Source organism: Pavona decussata, unplaced genomic scaffold, assembly GCF_977016875.1.
Source record: "Pavona decussata unplaced genomic scaffold, jaPavDecu1.1 SCAFFOLD_98, whole genome shotgun sequence".
Classification (NCBI taxonomy): Eukaryota; Metazoa; Cnidaria; class Anthozoa; order Scleractinia; family Agariciidae; genus Pavona; species Pavona decussata.
Window position 1 is genome coordinate 1493567 of NW_028145514.1, and position 18934 is coordinate 1512500.

Sequence of the window (18934 nt, forward strand, 5' to 3'; positions counted from 1 at the left end):
TTCTCAACAGCTCTTCACAGTGCATGTCCAATATCTGCCCCTTTCCTAATGTTTTAATATTGTTTTTTAATATTACTGTCAATCCCGAGGTTTTGAGTTCCACAGTTCAAGACTATCAGGTTCTCACACCTGATCTATCTATTAAGACTTCTTTAAAATCACGTCCAATTTCCAACACCCCTTTAAAAGCTGAAGCCCTATGTTTTTTAGACAACTTCTGTAGCGCGTGGCCACAAGTCTTCTAAGAATGATGATGATGAAAACTTTATTAAAGTTTCTCAAACTCATTAATAATTCATGCAGTCAAAAGCCAATAAATGACCTCCATTTCGGTCAGGTGGATGAATCTTGATACCCCAATGAAACACCAGATGAAACACCACCAGGTTTTCATCTGAGATGAAACATGTTTTTCATCTGAGATCAAACATTTGCATTTTAATGAGATTAATTTCTTATTGTTTCATTTGAGAAGACATGTCAAAAACTCGGGCTTCGTGCTTTATCACGGGTTCCAAATACCTCGAAACAGATGAAAGCACTCGGCCTGCAGCCTCGTGCTTTCATCTGTTTCTCAGTATTTGGAACCCGTGATAAAGCACTCGCCCTCGTTTTTGACATATTACGTCAAGCCTTGTATCCTGGGACAACACCCATACTAATTAGGGGACACAGCTTAAAAAATAACTAAAAATAATGATAGTAGTAATACTAGTAATACTGTATAAGTGTACGTAAATATCAGCTACAAAAATTAAATCTAAAATCTAGTCTTTAAAATCTACGATAAAATGTAAAACTTGAAGTTGAAGAAAAAACATTACGTGGAGCAGAGGGTACAGCCCTTGCAGCCGGTATCCATTATGTTGGCGAGATCTTTTGTCCGGATACGGCTTTTGAAAGCTTTGAGTGTCTTGGCAGATCCATCAGCCGTGGACAGTGTTCCCCATAGTTTGGGTCCAAAGAACCGCAAAGAGTGCCTACCGTAAGTGACAGTGTTATATCTAGAAAAATCTGATTGCCTAAGGTTATATCCAGAAGTGTGATCGCTAAATATGTTACAGATGCTGTTTGGACATAGTCTATGTTTTACCTTCTATATAAGTATTCATTAGAAATTATAAAAAAATTTCTTATCAGGCCCCAGTTGTTCAAAGAGCGGATAACTTTATCCACTGGATAAGTCACTATCCATCGGAGGAAATGTACACCAACTAACGCTTTTGGCAAGTTTTCCACACAATCCGATACTTAAATTTGACATGTGCTTCTACTCTATCCACAAATTATAGGGCCATCGGGAAAATCTTGCACAGATTTCATCTGCCGGATAGCGACCTATCCGGTGGATAAAGTTATCCGCCCTTTGAACAACTGGGGCCAGGAAATGAATCACAGGCAAACTGACGACTACACCGAATGACCTTACGTGACATGAGCGCATGTGCTAGTGCCAATCTCCTTTCAAGGCTGTGCCACTCACAGATACTATCTGACTAGTTCTTACTGCTAGTTCGCTTATGCGTTATTTTGTAAACAGCTGGGATTACTTTATTTCTTTGGTGGATCAAGAAGTACGTTAGTTCCCGAAATGCTTTGAAATGAAGCTGTAGTAATGGTAACCATTTTGGTGAACTAAATCCTCTGGCTCTGAATCAGCGGTAGTGTTGTTCAGCTGACATATCAATGAAGCTTGCACTTCACTGTCCATCTGATATTTCTTCGAACCAATATTAAAAGACTGACATTCTGATGACCTCTGGCATCGCAGAGCGCACTGTATTTCTGAAGAAACCAACATCTCCTTGATACTGTGGTGTTTCAAAGCCACGTTTTCTTTGCTTCTTTGAAGAACACCCTGGTTGGTTATGCTGTGCATTGCACAGGGCGTTATACACGTTCGCGTCCTTCTAAACCAGCCTTGGCACAGCGCACATTGAAATACCCCCTCCTGAGTGCCAGATCCGCACGTCACAGAGCATGCGCTCCATTGACTCCACTGACCTAACAGGAACAAAATAATCCAGATATAATACGCGGTCTAATCAATTGAATCTTCGGTTTCGTTCTTTAGAAAATGAGGTGTTTTCCGCTTAAATGGAAGTCGAAACCTCGGAAGCGCAGCGGAGCTTGTTCAATCACCTATGGTGAAATAACGTATTCTTAAGAGCGTTCACTTGAAAATTTGTTTTTACATACATGTAGTAAACTTCCCGAGACACGTGGCAACTTTGCGGGCGGTGAAAGCATTGTTTCATGAAAAGCTGAGAGTGGTTTATTTTTTTCGCCTCCGACGAGTATTGTATATGACAGGTTAATTTTGGTTCTCAATGTAATTACCGGTTTAGTTTTAATTTCACAGGATACTTCTACCATTGCTTCTGCCAATGTTTCTATTAATTTTCTGGGAACGTGGAAAATAAATTTCTCTGCTAAAATAACCTCAGGAAAAAGTCGACAGCTGACAGCTGTTTTCAGAAGACATTTTGACAAACTTGCATCAAACGGTTGCCAGAGTGTAGAGTATTAAATGATAATGAAAAATCTTTCATGTCTAGAGTTAAGAGAAAATGAACTAAATATTCATCCTCGTAAATTAACAACGGCTCGCAATTCAACGTTCTTAAAAATTCCTTCTTGAAAATTTGTCGTTTGGGTGTAGTATGTTTACAGCAGGAGTTGTATTTAATATTGAACATACTATTGTAGCTTACTAACCTATATTTGGCCATGTCGTAGTTCCTTCCAAGTTGCATAAAACGATAATAAACAAAAGGAGGGCTTTCCAAAACTGCATTTTGAAGCCTCTACGAGCGCACTCTATCAATGTTCGTCAGCCTTCTTTAACTGAATAGATTCAGTGCGATTTAATTATTTTGTGTCTTTCGTGCAACATTAAACGTCTCCAAAAGATGACAGCTGATAACTCCGTATAATTGCCTGTTATTGTTGCGGTTTTGACAGCAACTTTTTATTTCCATTTCCGGATTATCTTATACTTTTGATCTGCAAACTATGGAAACTTCTTCTCCATTGTTGTTGTTTTTTTTTTGTACACTTATCAGTTTTATTTAGCCAAAGGGCTCGATTTTAGCGGTTGTCTTGTCAAATTGGCGAGCAGGTGATAAAAGTTGCCTCGGGGACTTTTCGAGCGAGGATTTAATTTTCTACTACAACTTTTTTTCAGCTCTTGCTATCGTCAGGTATTGAGGCAAGAATGTTACCAACTTTACTGTTGAGAAAAGTTGCGTAAAAATAATGACCTTGATTGAATGCCGACAATATGTTTTTGTTTTTACCCAAATGAGTTTCTTGAGAACAGACACGCGAAGTTACCATTACTACCTGGCGAAGTGCGCCCAAGTGCCTACTCTCCCAGTTTAGGTTTTGCTTTTCTACGTTTATGCCATAAAATTTTCCAAACTCAGGTGCGGTGAGTGCTTTCACTTGCGTTTTGAACATGTTATGACGGTATTTTATGGTCTATGAGTCAAGAGTTTAGACAATATAAAACTGCCAGTTTTTACCGAATAATATGGAAAAAGTACGAGTGGAATTGGCGCTGAGAAAAGCGCCCGTGACAGAGCGAGCAAAAGCCATAAAAATCAACCACAAATCTTGTCAAGTTGTGAATGGTTTTATTTTTTACATTAATCAACGGCAAATCTGTTAACTACGAATCTTGTAAATTTAATTGGTTTTATTTTTCCGTACAGCAAGAAATTGTTAACTTTTACATGCCTTGATTTACATAGGACGTCAATATATTATCCGCACTCTTATGTACAATAGCTACGAGCCAATCAGCGCGCGAGAATTTTGATAGTTATTGCAAAAATGTATTTGCTTCGAGTTCTGATTGGTTCGTTGCGCTGTTTGTGTCTGTTGTGATTGGCCAGAGTAATCACTTAACTGAAACCTGCTCTCGGGAGCATTTGGAACTTTCATACCATTTATCACTGATTGGTTAAAGAAAAGGTGTTACCGGTAATTCCTAGTTACCCTTATGGCATATGCGTAGGCTAAACCTCCCATATATATATAGTACATTCTAAAGCCCCGCTACATAACATCCTAATTGTTATATAGCTGAAGTTTTTCCCGCCAAAGCGCGCACATTAATTGGCTAGTTCATAGTCACATGACATATCCATACTCCCATAGCCAAACGCCCATGAGCGTGTAACATAGCGAAAGCTATGATGTCAGAGGGTAACAGTGAACTGTTATCCGCGAATATTGACCGCTTTTGTTTTCCACGTTTGATGATCTATTTTTAAAGTAACTGTTGTTGCCTAAAACGTCGAACGAATGAATGGCAATTCGCTAATGTAGTTGTGGCTGAATATCAATATATTTAACTGATTACATGTGCAATTATAAACTGCGAATAATGCGGTTAAAAATCTAACAATTTTTCCACGAGCGCGCGTTGGATATAAGATAATATATAGCCAACGAGGCGCCTATAGCTGAAGTTGGCTATAATCATCTCATATTCAACAAAACTAAATCGAAACATTACGGGCGACTCCGCCGAGAGTCAAAGGCAATGACAGAAAAAATAAAAGGAAGCATGTTTACAAGTAATGAGTCTCGCTAGCAAGATATCATTCAAGAATAGAAAAATACTTAATACAAAAGCACTAAGTCATAGAGGACTGTGACCTCCGTGGACAAACGTCAGGGCTAACAATGAAATGGAAAAATACTTCCTTGTTCGTTCATCCCAGCCAAAAGAAACAAGATCAATTTTGTTCATCCTTATAGCGCAGAGACGAACTGGTCATTAGTTGCAGCGCTTTTATTGTTTTTCATTTCTTGGATTGAGAGCATGACTAGTTCTCGAATTTCTGCCAGCATCTTGCCCTGACGGTCGAGTTCCTCTTGGAACTCCATTGCCTGTGCCCGTCTCGTCAATTCCAATGCCTCCATCTCTTCCCTTAGATTTTGATACTGTTCCCGTGCATAGTTCACCAAGTCCTGTTCTATCCCAGCATCCCTGGTGAGGCGCTGCGCAGGAGGTGCATGCGAAGCTTGGTCCACAGCGCTGTCACGAAGGCACATCTAAACGAGGGTGCAAAGAACCTTCAGACATTCTCAACTACATTACATATAAAAGCATTCAACATGTCTGTTTGTCTATCTTTCTTGACATCATTACTTTTATTAACACTGCATCACGAATGGTCACAGTTCTCCCTATCTAAATTAAATTTTCCGCTAAAACAAGTAGAACTATTCACCGTCGGGTCTTTTGTGCGTGATAATTGATTAAGCTGCGCCCTCATCAACTATCACCCATCATGGAAAATCTAGAGGCCATCATTTAATTGTTAAAAAACCGTAGAGCTTATGAATTGTTAAATGGAAAAATTGAATTGTCAAACTGTTTAATAAATAGATTGATCATTGTACAATTATTTCAGCCTTGACTCTTCTGGCCAGGTTATGCTTCTCCAGGCTTTCGCCGACATTTTAGATTCAATATTTTACATTTTACTAAGCAGATTTTCCCAAGAGAAGTAAATAAAACATTAATCACGCAGTGCGGAATGAAGTGAATACCTTAACATACGACGATGTTATTCAACGTTCTGATTCTGACGGATGGCAGACAAAGTCACTGACTGAACATACCTTAGCGAGAACCCGAATTCCTTGATATCCCATAGCAATAAAGGGAAATGGATTCGCTTGCCCAGTTCTACGCCTCATTAAAGCACGCGCAATCTCTCTCCCGTTCAAGAAGAACTTAACAGGAAATCTGGTGCTTGTTGCGCCATCGAAATCCACTTCACAGGCAATAAGGTCACCGCGGTAAGCCATTGCGTCTAAAATGTAAAACGGGAGATTTGCAGAACGTCAATGGCATTTCATGTGGGCTTCCATTGAAAGGTTAATGGCCATGATGGCCAGGAAAGAGGCTCTATCTGGAAAAACTCTTTTCTCGAAGAAGTAATTTCCACCATTATTGTAGGTACTTTCAATGAGCGATTTTGAGTGTAAACTTTGCCTCCCTTCTGGACAATTTTATCATAGAGAGTTGGTGCAGTGGTGAGCAAGTTCGGCTCCCACCATAACGCCAGGGAATGATTTCTGGAGTCCAAGTCATAAATGGATTGACTTGTTACTGATGGTTGCCTGAATTTTCTTGTTTTTCCCTATAAGTCTACGGCATAAATTTTCGAATGTTGATGGGGGCGTTAACCACGTCTAAATGCGGTTGTATGACTTTCCGGTCTTTCCTTTATACAGGTCACGTTTAGCAGTAGCCTTCAACCGGGTTAACAAAACGAGTTAAATCAAATCATTTTATTTCACAACATTTAGATAAAACACAAGAAAGAAGAAGAAGAAAAAAACAAAAAGCAAACAGTAAACATAGATACAGGTTATACAACTTATAAATATATAATACATTGAAATCAGTTTACAGCAGCCAAAGTAAAAGAGCTTGCGAGTTACCTTCTACTTCTCTCCCCAGTTCATCGCAGCCAGGTTCGAATATTTTCCCATCATCTACGTGATAGCCAACTGTCCCTCCCTCCCAGCCGGGCATCCGGTGACAGTTGTAACTTCCAAACACCGCACCAACTGCTAAAATGCGCCTCTCTCCACTCTCCTGAATCAGCACCTGTGGTCATGTGACGACATAGTTGTTTTCCAGTGATTCCTGATACGTGTATTGACTTTGATTTATTTTTCCAATTTATGCTCATTATTCTTCTTGTAAGTGTTTATGGCACAAATTCTTAACAAGTCTACATTTTTGTTATCTATTATGTTCCTCTTGACGTAAATCTGGGACTTGGTGCATGACGCAGCACCCTGCCAACATCAAGAATATTGGCGTTCAACTTCAAGAGACGCCACAAAACGAAGATATTTGGAAGTGCTCTGCAACCGTTTGCTGCCTTCGGATGATTTTTCCGCGCTCTGATTTTTCTCTTTGTCTTTCTATGTAATTGTTGATTGACCTTCGGACGGGTGATCCTAGATAGCCCAATAGAAAATTCTCCGAGACAAAGCGAACGGTTGCAGTGAACTTCCACTTATTTATCTATTAACGTTTGTAAGGCAGCCAGGCCCAGAAGTCAAGCCAGCCGTCTTCTTTCACTATTTTGATCCAACGCGAGGGAAGTTTAATCGTACACGGTTTTTGCAGTGGCTATCAAAACCTTGCAGTTGTAACGTCGTAACTCAGCACCAGTTGATTATGTGCTACCTTAGTTTGAAATTAATTTCTTTTTGTACAAGCACATATTCACCTCAATCCTTGGTGTTTCTCGTGTGAACGGCATCAAATACTTTGCACCGTGAATCTGAATCTGATTTTGAGCTTCTTGTCCCATGCAAACTTGACATGAATCAGGACCCTCGTACGTCAACAGACAGCCTTGGATTCCAATACCCAGCGAATTCCACGCCTAAAATGACAATACGAGAGCATAGAGACACAGGTATACTTGAAATGACTCCAAAATTATTATAGCTATAGAAGCGGTTTCAAGAAGTCTAAGGTGACACTCCTTAGGTTAATGTTATAAGCCTACAAGAGCAAACTTTCATGTAGATGGCATTATATGGTTAAATAAGTATGAAGTGACTAAAAGTAAACACTTTAGTGGATAACATTAGGGAATTGCAAAGTTACCCCAAATTTTTTTCCTTTTTCGCATAGTTAATAAAAGGCAATGGTTCTGAAGCCTGACAAACTTCTTCGTTATTTGTTTTTGTTAGCGTTTTTGGACTTGACCGTGCACAAACTACAATAGATTTTGAAATGTGTTGGAGCAACAGACCAGTAGGAACGTTCCTATTAGGATATTCAACTGTAGTGTGAACGTTAAAACAAAGGATTGTGCTCGGTCGCGGCGCTTTCAACATCAATTGCAGCACCATTGTTGTCGTGGCAAGGTTTCATAACCAGTCACTCAATCAACTACACAACAAAAAATGAACAAAGCACTTACGCTTGCGCCAGCGGTACATCTGTCCTGCTTGCAGCCTTGCTGTCTAAGCACTCGATGAACAATCTGATTGGCCATTTGTCGGCTGCCGTCAGTTTCATGGAGCAGTTTATCCATCTTTCGTTCGTCTGAAGACAGCAAAAACGATTGTCGGCTTTTTTATAGATTTCGAACTTCCTTGTAATTGTAAGCAATGTTTACAGACGTAATGGCAAACTATAGCTTGGTGCAAATAGCTTAGAAAATGCTATAGGAGATATGTTCGTTACGCCGAGTCTTTATAATCTATATATAGGTAGCAGCATAATGGTTCAACATTTTTTGATTAGTGGTTTTGAAGAACTTCCACATAGCTCGTTAAGCTCACATATGACGCCCAGCCTCTAACCTTTTATTTAATGGTAAATCATAACTCAGACTCAAACTCAAACAAACATTACTTCATCATCTTGGCCTAAAGTGCATGAGTAAAAAGACCTATTCAGTCACAGAGATAGGTGTGATCTTTACACACGTCTCTCAATGGAAGTGACTTACATAAATCAATTACTCAAGGCCATTATAAAGAGATCTTGTGGACGCGACTCTCATTTAAGTGTTAATTAGCTAAACTACCACACCTGTAAGTGGAAATGAGTAACCATATGTTGCAAAGTAAGTCTTTTCTAGTCTCTCCACCAGTTTATCCAGAGTTAATTTCTGTTGACGTTCAACAATCCAGAATCAATTCTTAAACTCCGTGTACAACATGCAGTAAGTGGCATTAATGCATGCTTAACATGATTTAACACACGGGGGTCTTTGATAGGGTTTGTCACGACGATTCACAGTTAATAAATAATGAAGAGTTACTCGACAATCTTAAATTAACTAAAGTGCTTGAGACACAAGTTTTGGAGCTTACGAACACAATATTTCCATAACGTATACAACATGTTTGTAATCCTTAACACGCGTGTTGATTCTATATGTTAAGGCCATAGTGTTGATAGTAAAGAATTTTATTTCATTTATTGGGCACAACACTGACAACAGTTGAAACAGAAACAAAGAAAGATATAGTCTTGAAGGGGCGGTGTCACCTATCTTTAGTGTCAGCCAAAAACATATTGGTTGAGGTTTGTTAACAATAACGCTACTAGTGCACAGAAACCACAATAAATTATGTTTGTCTGCGGATGGCCAGGATGGAAATGGATTGCATTTTGAAAAAATTGGTTCTTCCTGTGTATTTTAGAGAAGCCGCTAAAAGTTGATTATGGTATATTCTTCCTACGAAAGAGAAAAACCTTAATATTTTCTTCCCAATGTTGTAAGAGCAATTTCATGTTTCAAAACAGGTTCTTTGTCAAACATTCGAGTAGTTTTGATCAAAACACAGCAAAATCATCGTGATAGTGCCCCTTTAACCATTGAAAGTTACAGGGCTTACCATTTCTGTCTCATCCAAAGTGTCTTCATTGAATCTATGTCTTTCCGTTACACTACAGCGACACAGCCTCCATAAAGCCAAGACCGGGATAGATACAAGGTTGAATGGGACTGGTACCGGGTGGTACGAAATACTGTAAGACTTGATGGTGATGGCTTTCTTAAATGACCACTCTTGGAGAGAGTTATTCTGTGGAGAAAAAGACAAAACATACATTGTCTGAACATTAATAAAGTTTGATCGAGGTTTTATTCTCAGCTACCTAGCTACAATTGTGGACAAAACTAGTTGAAACCGATGTAAAATTGGTGCGTATTTCTCTACCTTTCTGGAAGGAAGAACACCCAAAGTTTAGAGTAAACTGTTTAGTTTAAACACCCTCTCCTTTCTCAATGATGTTTTGAAAATCTGATGACTCGTCAGGTTTCTTTTCGACGGGAAAAAGTGCTCAAAAATATCTCAAAAGTCTCCTTACTTCATGGCACTGTTGTTTTCGTTTTAAAATAATGTTTAGGACATTTTTTCTAACTACACATTTCGGTAGAAACCACCAATAACGACTTATTTATAGGCTTAATATAATTGCGAATAAAACACTGGAATCTGACCTGTACACGTTCATAGGTGTGTGTGAGTAGCGCAACCATCATATTAACAAGAAGAATAACCCCCATGATGAGAAACAAACTGTACAGCAGATAAGTCAAGGTCATCGATGGATGATCAACAGAATTTAATGGCTCCAGATCGGTCATTCCTAGACAGGACCAAGCCAGAAGCCTTGCCATATCCCACCAGCTGAAAATAAGGCAAAAAGAGCTTTGTAAATATATAAATAAACCAAGAGGCCGCTATGTTCATGATACTGGGGAACGTTTTGTGATTCTGATCCTTACCATTTCGATTCGCTCGACATTCATCTATTTCAATTCCCATTTCTTTCAATTGAAGAAAATGATGATGAAAAGGGCGTAGGTGACGATTTGCCCTTGAAATCCAAATTTCGCAAAATTTGCTCTAATTTGGCATGCACACAGACCGGTTGTTGAGTCACAAATGAGGTTCCAAAATTCACTTATGTCCAGAAATGCATGTTTATGAGATGCATGAAATGTATGGTAGACATTACAAGGTGTTCCCTAACCTTATTTCTTACTAAAACACAAATAATTCTGTCAAACATGAAGTCATATGAGAATGACAAAAAGGTCTGTCTTATATAAAGTACCCAAATTCAAGGTTAGGCGGAGCATTTCTGGACATACTCATATTTATGTTCTATTTTCAGGGCTCGAATTTACCCAATAGGCCTTAATCACTTTGTTGTTTTGTTGCCCCATTACAGATCATGTGACGGTACTCTAGGGAGTACTCTCTTTTAGAATTGGTCTCATTCGAACAGGATCCATTCTCCTGAAAATATCACGTGGTTTGTAACGGGCAATTAGCATATAGAGCGAATAAGGTCTATCAGCTTATACTTGAATAGATAACTTTAACCTTAAAACTGAACCCATGATGATGCTTGAAATGATTTATTTTCTTCTCTATTCGGTTAAACCTAAACAAAGGTTCTACAGTGGTGACAAGGCTATAGGCCCAGGTAGTGCGTTTTGCGGTAACATATTAGTCTGCAAGTGGATTCTAAAAGCTAAATCGTCACTTACATCCTTTTTCCAGTGGCCACTTCTGTTGTGATTCTAATATCCCGGGATCCAGATTTCCGAAGCCCTCCCAAGTATTGTTTCTTAACAATAGCCTATCGTTGGACTAACAATATTCTATTGTTGGACTAACAATAGTCTATTGTTGGACTAACAATAGTCTATTGTTGGACTAACAATAGTCTATTGTTGGATTAACAATAAGCTATTGTTTGACTAACAATAGTCTATTGTTGGACCACAATAGTCTATTGTTGGACTAACAATAGGCTATTGTTGCATTAACAATAAGCTATTGTTTGACTAACAATAGGCTATTGTTGGACTAACAATAGGCTACTGTTGGACTAACAATAGGCTATTGTCAAGGAACAATACTTAGGGTCTATCTTAACGTAGGAGGGCTTCGAGAACCTGGACCTTGGGATTTAAGATTACGTTAACGTTTTTCAATTCTTAATCCAATTTCGAGTTTGAAACAAACATGAGACGAACAGAACTGGCGAAGACAATTCAGGTGCATGATAGATTATTTTACTCACCAGACGAAACCTCCGTCGCTGCACGCTCTGGAAAGTAAATAACAAAGAGATCAGTTAATTAACAGAAGCTACAAACCTTATTCTGGGATATTTTTTAAAAAAGGAAATTTTGTTGAATTTTATGCTTGAAGCCCTTTGTCAGAAGTCAGGATACTACGGAGGAAAAAGTTGAACGTGGACGTAGGTGGTTTCATTATCAAATCGTAGTGATCGCAATCCACGCGTAGTTTGATAGAGTCAACTGCACTGAGCATGCCAATACTGCCGATAAAGCCGAAGTTTTTGTATTAAGCAACAGGAAATACCAGCTACGGGTAATGACTCGTATACCAAGTCCACTATGATGTTCTGAAAAGGTAAAAAAAAAAATGACACCTCTATACTTACAGAGTCGCATTAGCCGTGACGTGTACGGCGAATGACTTCTCGACGACATAAATCTTCGTCATCGCTAGTGAAAACGCCAAAATCATTGCCATGAACTGCCAAAATATGGCCAGGACATCCCACATAATGAAGAAAAAGGCAATTAATATGGCACCCATTCTTCTAATAGATTCCATCGCGTGACCAAACACTCTCAGGGTAAGAAGCATAGCGTTTAAGCCATAGCCATAACCAGCTATGGCTAACAGCCTGTTATCTGCTACTGCATCGGATGTAGCCCACGCAATCATGCGTAATATGAAGATGAAAACGTAGACAGCAAGAATAACGAAGTCTATCGTATTCCAGCGGTCACTGCAAGAAAAACAATGTATAATTTAGATTTTGACATTGGACTAGCTCCTGTCGGTCACGGTCACTTTTTGCTGATTTGTGTGAAGTGAGAAAATTCAATGGAAAGGCCACGTCCTATTTCCATTGCTTCAAACCGGCGTTGAAGTTCACGAAAGAAAGAGAAAATTCAAGTAAAGCAAAATCACAAACTAGGGTTGCTGGCAGTTATCTACTCAGTTTTGTTGGGACATTCGAGGTAAAACGAATCTTCAGAAATGGTCCAACTTTTTGTGTTTTGTTGGAGGATTCCACAAGACGAGAACAACCCACTCATGGCACTTACGACTACTATGAAAGAAGTTGACCAATACATTCTTAAGGTCATCAGCCGATTGGGTACTCCCATTTAGTCACGCATAGCTTTCTTTGCAGATGTTAAGTTATTTTAATCCTTGAACGTCTGAGCTGTGATTAACCCTTTTTGAAGACCCAAAATCAATATACTCATTCTCTTCAATGTTCACCATTTATTTCTTATGGCACCAGTTGTCATTGGTGATCATCCCCCTTATTCTCACGACTTGAATGTTCAATCAAGCTTCCATGTTGTAAGGAGAAATAAGATGTCGAGATTAAAGTGCGCTTGGTGGGTGAGCCAGTTGTACCACTCGTGATTTCATCAGTTTTGGTGATGTTAGGTGTATTTTAAAACTGGCTACTGCAGCAGGAAAAGATCTTGGAAAACACTCCTAAACGAGTAAAAATCGAATCGAGTTTCTTCGAGTTATGCCCTAAAACCCAAGGGTAAGTTCCCCGAAAAGTGAGAGGAAATTTTGGCCTAATCACCAATAGTTTCTACTCCTTGCTCAAACATTAACAATGTTCCAAAGTTTCCGAGCAGAAAGAGAGAGCGCCTAAATTTTTACAAACCCTGCAAGCGAAAGGAGAAGAAAAGGAGCAAAATCAAACAAAAAAAGAGGGGTTCCTTTGGAAAGTTTATACTAAAACAAAATAACTCAGAATTTTGTTTTCCGTGCATGTCCGAAAAACACTTGAATGACCAATATAAAGATAAACTTGTGTCTAAGTAACAAACAACATTTTATGAGCCTGCAGCCTGACATCACAAGGCCCCAAAAATTGACATTTGTGGGGTTTTGCCTAATATTTTAGTAACTAAAGAATTGAAACATGAGGTGAAGTATTGAAAAAACCAACAAAATATAAAAAAAAGAACGAGAAGAAACGACCACCAGCACTCCCGAGTCAGCCAGTAGTATGTTATCAACATTTACCTGAAATAATTAGAAAACTTCTTTAACAAACCATTTCCCTTAGATGTCGTTATCGCAGTTTGCCTTTCGTCAGCCGGCGAGCACACGACGTAGTCCGAACCTTTTTGCGATCTTTGCCTTACTGCTTTTCTCGTGACCTTTCGAGCGCCGGTGAACTGATCAACCTCTATTGCAATGCGCCCGAGAAAGAATACAAAAATGATCCATTCCAGACGACTGAAGGCGAGTATTGAAGGTAACAGACAGATGACAAAGTGCAGACCAAGAAGTGTTAGGTAGCTCAGTGTGTCACGAACAAAGATGAAATATGGCGTCGTGAAGTAATCCAGGTAAAGATCTGTATGAGAGAGACTAAATTAAAGTCTATGTTATAAATTAAATACTGACGCCCTATAAAGTATTCGTATACTGTTCTGTAATTTCATAGATGTTAATATGAAATTTAGAAATTCGTATGCATGCTTCCCGAAGTCACCCCTAGCCTCGCTTCCAATCAAAGGCCAGATCACTAAGCACACATCTGAAAAATGGGCCATGCCCCACGGAACTGCGCAACTGAATCACAACGGTTCAGCCTGCATCACAGATTCACGAATTTCAAGGAATTTATATGTTACCCGAATTAATTTGAGAGATGCTCATGAAGGAGTTGATGACACCAAACTGCGAATTTCTTTAATTAAGGGTTGTCATAGTAAGTTATAACCATAAGCAAACTAATGTTGGCTGCTTTTTTAATCAGTTCTAATTAGAAAATAACTGGAGTAAACGAAAGCTCATATTACTTGATAACTGAGTTCTGCAAATGTTCCCAATCGTGGTCATCTTTCACACAATTATCTCGTTCTTCTTATCTTCCACTCAAAGTTTGTAAAATACTACAGAAACACATTACAAAAACCAGACAAAATACAATTACTCCTATTAACTCTTACCAAAGATGTCCTTCCCCTCTACTCCTGCAAAACAAAGAGACTAACAAATTAATTATAAAACTGGATGTTTTTAAGGTTTGTTTCAGACAACCATTACAAAGTTCCTGTTTAATGTGAGAGAACGTGGCGCGCATGATTTGTCGAAGCAGGCATAAACAAATTCTTACCGCTGAACGGCCCAGCCCTGTTAGCAGGTTCATATGAAGAGGCCCTGAGTCGTGAAATCCAAAATTACAGAGTTGGACTGATTCATGACATAATTTTGGCTTGAGTTCAAAGTTGATTCATCTTCTCTCTATCTTGTAGAGGGTAAAATAATACTAGCTCTTACAAATTAAATTATTCTAACACAACCAAAAGATTTTACCAACATTCCTTCAAAAACTGTATTATATTCCTCCAATTTGACTATCAAAAGTCAATCCATTAGCTCTACCGTGCACGAATACGCAGTCCAGACGCATTCCGTTTCCTACGCGCAAGGGTATGGAAATACATGTAAAATTAAAAACGTTCGTCACACACGGAGTACCTCCTAGTATAGCAAATACAGCATGGATATTTTAATAATATATATAAAAGAAGGTTCTTATACCGTGCACGATAGCCCTTCCTACTGTTCTCGGTGCTTCGTAATCTCCAAATCGAAGAGCGGAAACACCGCTGCTGGCAATCTGCTCCAGTTCTGACAGCTTGGGGTGCTCCCCAATGCCAACAGGGACGACTTTAACATCCATCGCTTTGATCTCATTGAGTAAAGGAGCGAGTTGTTTGCCTCCCAAGCCAAGCATACTCATCTGGCCATTTGTAAATACCACAAGTATCTAACGAAAAAGAAACTACAGTCTCTCAGGTATCTATGAATGAGGAAGAACCACACAAGACATTTGATTTAAAGATTCCTTTCCATGAACATAGATAATAAAATGCATAACTTTATGTTTCAAGAAGTTTGAATATGATGCTGTGTGTCACTTTGCTGACAATTTTAAACGCTTTCGGCTGGCATCAGTCAGGAGATCATTGTAAGGGAAAGATTATTTCGTTCTTTGTTGTTTATAGTGATTGGAGGATTTCAACCCTTCAACTGATTCCGTGTAGTGTAAAATTCTCACACTATCAGTTAACGTTTCTAAAACCTTCATGTTTGGACAACCGGGAGAACCTATTCAATCACCTCACCTTTTCCGCGTTTTTGCGAACACTAGAACCTTTGAAAGCATCACGGACAGCACAGAGATCTTCATAAAGCCTTGGAGAAGAACTTGAACTTTGTAATGCCTTAATCGCTTTTCGCAGTGTTTCGTCACTGGAGTGAACACTTTCAAAGTTGATGTTACTTAAGGCCCTTTCTCCTTCGCGTAAGATCACGCAGTAGTTAGCACAGCTTACATGGTAGCCATATTTGTGGACTAAGAAACTGATTGTCCTCTTTATAAGCGTAAAGACGTTAGCTGAGTCCTCCGCATCTTTGTCCGTAAGTGTTACAACAAAGCAAATCTCAGTATCTGCAAAGTTATTTCAAATAATCAATAATTATTACGAAACGAGAAAAAATAAAACCTTACCTTAACCATCCCGGAGAAGTATTTTAAAACATCTTCACCACTGACCCAAGACCGTCCGATCACTAGTTCGGATGGTCTTGGGATACCATTGAGCTACAGGAGACTCGTGGGAAACATAATGCATTTTGCTAGGGTTTGAATGTCAATGTGTGGCATTTGCGCGATGGAATAAACTTGATTTTATATTTGAAGTCTGATGAATGAATGAATCATCATCATTGACAGATGCGCAAGAGAACGCAGTGGTAGGTGGTTGAATAGATGAAAGAATGGATAGAAAGGAATTACAAGAAAACTACATGAATTTAATCCCTACTTGACACTATATTTTGGCTGAAAGTTAAATAAGGAAAAGGAGCTTGGGTTTCTCACAAACCGTGCAATTTAAACAAACAGCAAGAATTATTATCTAAAATTTACAGTGAATAAAAAGTGTAAGGTATGCAGCTAGGCTAATACTCGATACAGAGATTGAGCCGGAAAGTTTAGGATGATTGGATGAATAATTGAACCTGAAACAATGTACGAAGGAACGGGCATTTTTAGTTGAACAAGAAATAGCTGTATCGGAATCAATAAATTGAAAAACGTTTCCAGCTGACTTGTTTAAAACTGAAAATACATACCCATTGACCTATTAACCAATTGTACGCCTTCACATTCAGTTTTAAATGTAATGTTTGATAATGTAGGAAAATGAATTCTTGCAGGAAACGTGCTGCATAAGCGTCCAACCAAACCACTTTTAATTAGTGACTAGAGTGCAAGACAAAACTGCGAAATTGAAGTGCTAACAAACCTCTTACTCTCCTTGAGACCCTGTGAATCAAGTGAATAAGGTAGAACAAGGCGAAGAGAATAGGAAATAACACCATATCAAACAAGGGCCAAAGATTAAGAAACAGATATCCCCAGCGCTTGGCACTTGTCCATGGATACTTTCTTCGTGAAGCATACGAACGATACCATCTTGAAATTAGCAGGTTGTAAACCACTGGATGGGAAACGAACTGAGGAAAAAAAAAAGCAAACGCCAAGTTCGTTAGTGGAAGCAGTTTAGTATTTTTTGTTTAGGCGTTGATTTAGAGTAAAAGTTTTACATAAGCCACTGTTGATTTTTCGAAGTCAATTTTCCACTGAATAATATTCGTCTAATTCTATTTCAGAGGACTACGATAATATAGCAAATTCATGTAAATAAAGCCGTAAGTGATAGCTGATTTTGATCACTAATCAACCTTAAAACCAAATGTAAAGAAAACTGAAAAGACTGTAAGAGGAAAAGACCATTTTTTTCTTTTGAATACCAACTACTAAGTTCGTTTCAAATCGAGAAAGAATGAAAACGAAGTGAAGTTTTCAAGGATATAAATGGGAAAGATTACGGTTCGTAATGTCAATCCCAAGGTTTCTCTTCAGAATTGAAAGGGTAGGAAAAGGGGAAAAGCTGTGAGATTTAGATTTGGTACACAATCATTCAGGATGAACTAGAATTTTATCCAATACCTTCTTCTGCTCTGCATCAATGGCTTTATCCACCAAATAATCCAGGCAACTTTTAAACGTACTACGAGTATCACTCTCTTTTCTCAGCGGGTTGATGAATGCACACGTGAATTCGTTGACTGACTTGGACAGCGTTTCTATTTCGTCCGTCTCGGGATTCACCGCATTGTCTACCAAAGATTTCAGTCTTTTATTCACCTAAGAATTAAATGACCACATTTTTTGAAAAACAAGCAAAAAGCAGGTAGTCTCATTAAGCAGCTGTTACCAAAAGGGCACTGTCAAGAGATTTTGCTGTATTTTGATCTAAGCTACTCAAACATCTAACATGGAAATTTTTCTCTGACAGAAAATTCTTGGTAGAGCGCCGCGAAGAAAATAATAAATGACTTTTCTAATGAAGAACAAACTAAAATCAATTTTTAGAAATTTCTACAAAATACACCGGAAGAACTTGAAACAATTGGCCAATTTTTTCAAGTTGTAATCCATTTCCATCCAAGCCATCCGCAGCAAAAGATTACAATGCTATCTTCTATATACTCGTAGGTTAATTGTTAACCATTATTTTAACATTTCCAACGATACAACTATGTTTTTTCGCTAATTCAAAGGCGCATTAGAAATTGGTGACACTGCCCCTTTAAAGACATTTGTATTGCCACTCCCCGGTCCTCCAACGGGACTATGTCACTGAATTATATAGAATACAGGAGACTATTCTCCGATAAAGATAAATCCCAGACAGTTTTGTTTCTAAACATTGGAATTTTTTATTTGAAAGAACTGGAAAATTCCACGTCATATAATAACGATTTCGGAATAATAATTATACTCTGTCCGTTAACAAACTTTCAGTTCTATCTCAAACGCGTCGCTGTTGAGGTTTGGAATGAATTTTTTATTAACAAATGCCAAAAGAAACATGCCAAGAGTCATACGTCTGGACTTACAATTTCATATAACTAACTACTATAAAAAAAAACTAATCACAAACTATTGACAAATGTGCAAAGACAGTTAGATAAAATTGAAAAGGCATCTATTAACCAAAACAGTGTTTATGACGTTCAGTTCTGACACGTGGCAGGATGTAAGGGTGTCCCCTTTTCCTAAAGCTTCTCGATCTCTGGGGTGGAAGCAGTTCATGAAGGGGATGAGTATTATCAGCAGTTATCTTGGCATAGTAGCCTATCCTTGATAGTAATTACATCAGTTATAGGTGTATATTTGCTGGTATAGCCATAACCAATTTTTGTGCCATGGAACAACTCGGAGCACAAATTATCACTTTCCCTT

At 38.5% G+C, this 18934-nt stretch overlaps 2 protein-coding genes across 2 annotated transcripts in view; both read right to left on the bottom strand.

Moving 5' to 3' along the window:
• Positions 1-1442: 1442 nt before the first annotated feature.
• LOC146472574 (uncharacterized) lies at positions 1443-2894 on the bottom strand. Its single transcript, XM_085119329.1, has 2 exons — positions 2719-2894; positions 1443-2004 (listed from the first exon to the last, which is right to left on the bottom strand). The coding sequence occupies exons 1-2, from the start codon at positions 2795-2797 to the stop codon at positions 1580-1582; spliced, it is 504 nt and encodes a 167-aa protein (XP_084975455.1). The 5' UTR covers positions 2798-2894; the 3' UTR covers positions 1443-1579.
• A 711-nt stretch (positions 2895-3605) lies between these two features.
• The window catches only part of LOC146472575 (uncharacterized), a 20567-nt gene continuing 5238 nt past the window's right edge, over positions 3606-18934 (bottom strand). The window contains exons 5-20 of the mRNA XM_085119330.1: positions 17636-17833; positions 16929-17139; positions 15744-16069; positions 15157-15385; positions 14562-14585; positions 13627-13963; positions 11999-12352; positions 11612-11638; positions 10014-10203; positions 9406-9594; positions 8594-8672; positions 7977-8101; positions 7272-7430; positions 6469-6637; positions 5641-5834; positions 3606-5067 (exon numbers count right to left, since the gene is read on the bottom strand). Coding sequence (XP_084975456.1) covers positions 4765-5067; positions 5641-5834; positions 6469-6637; positions 7272-7430; positions 7977-8101; positions 8594-8672; positions 9406-9594; positions 10014-10203; positions 11612-11638; positions 11999-12352; positions 13627-13963; positions 14562-14585; positions 15157-15385; positions 15744-16069; positions 16929-17139; positions 17636-17833 — 3114 coding nt within the window. The 3' untranslated portion in view covers positions 3606-4764. The remainder of the gene's footprint in view (positions 5068-5640; positions 5835-6468; positions 6638-7271; positions 7431-7976; positions 8102-8593; positions 8673-9405; positions 9595-10013; positions 10204-11611; positions 11639-11998; positions 12353-13626; positions 13964-14561; positions 14586-15156; positions 15386-15743; positions 16070-16928; positions 17140-17635; positions 17834-18934) is intronic.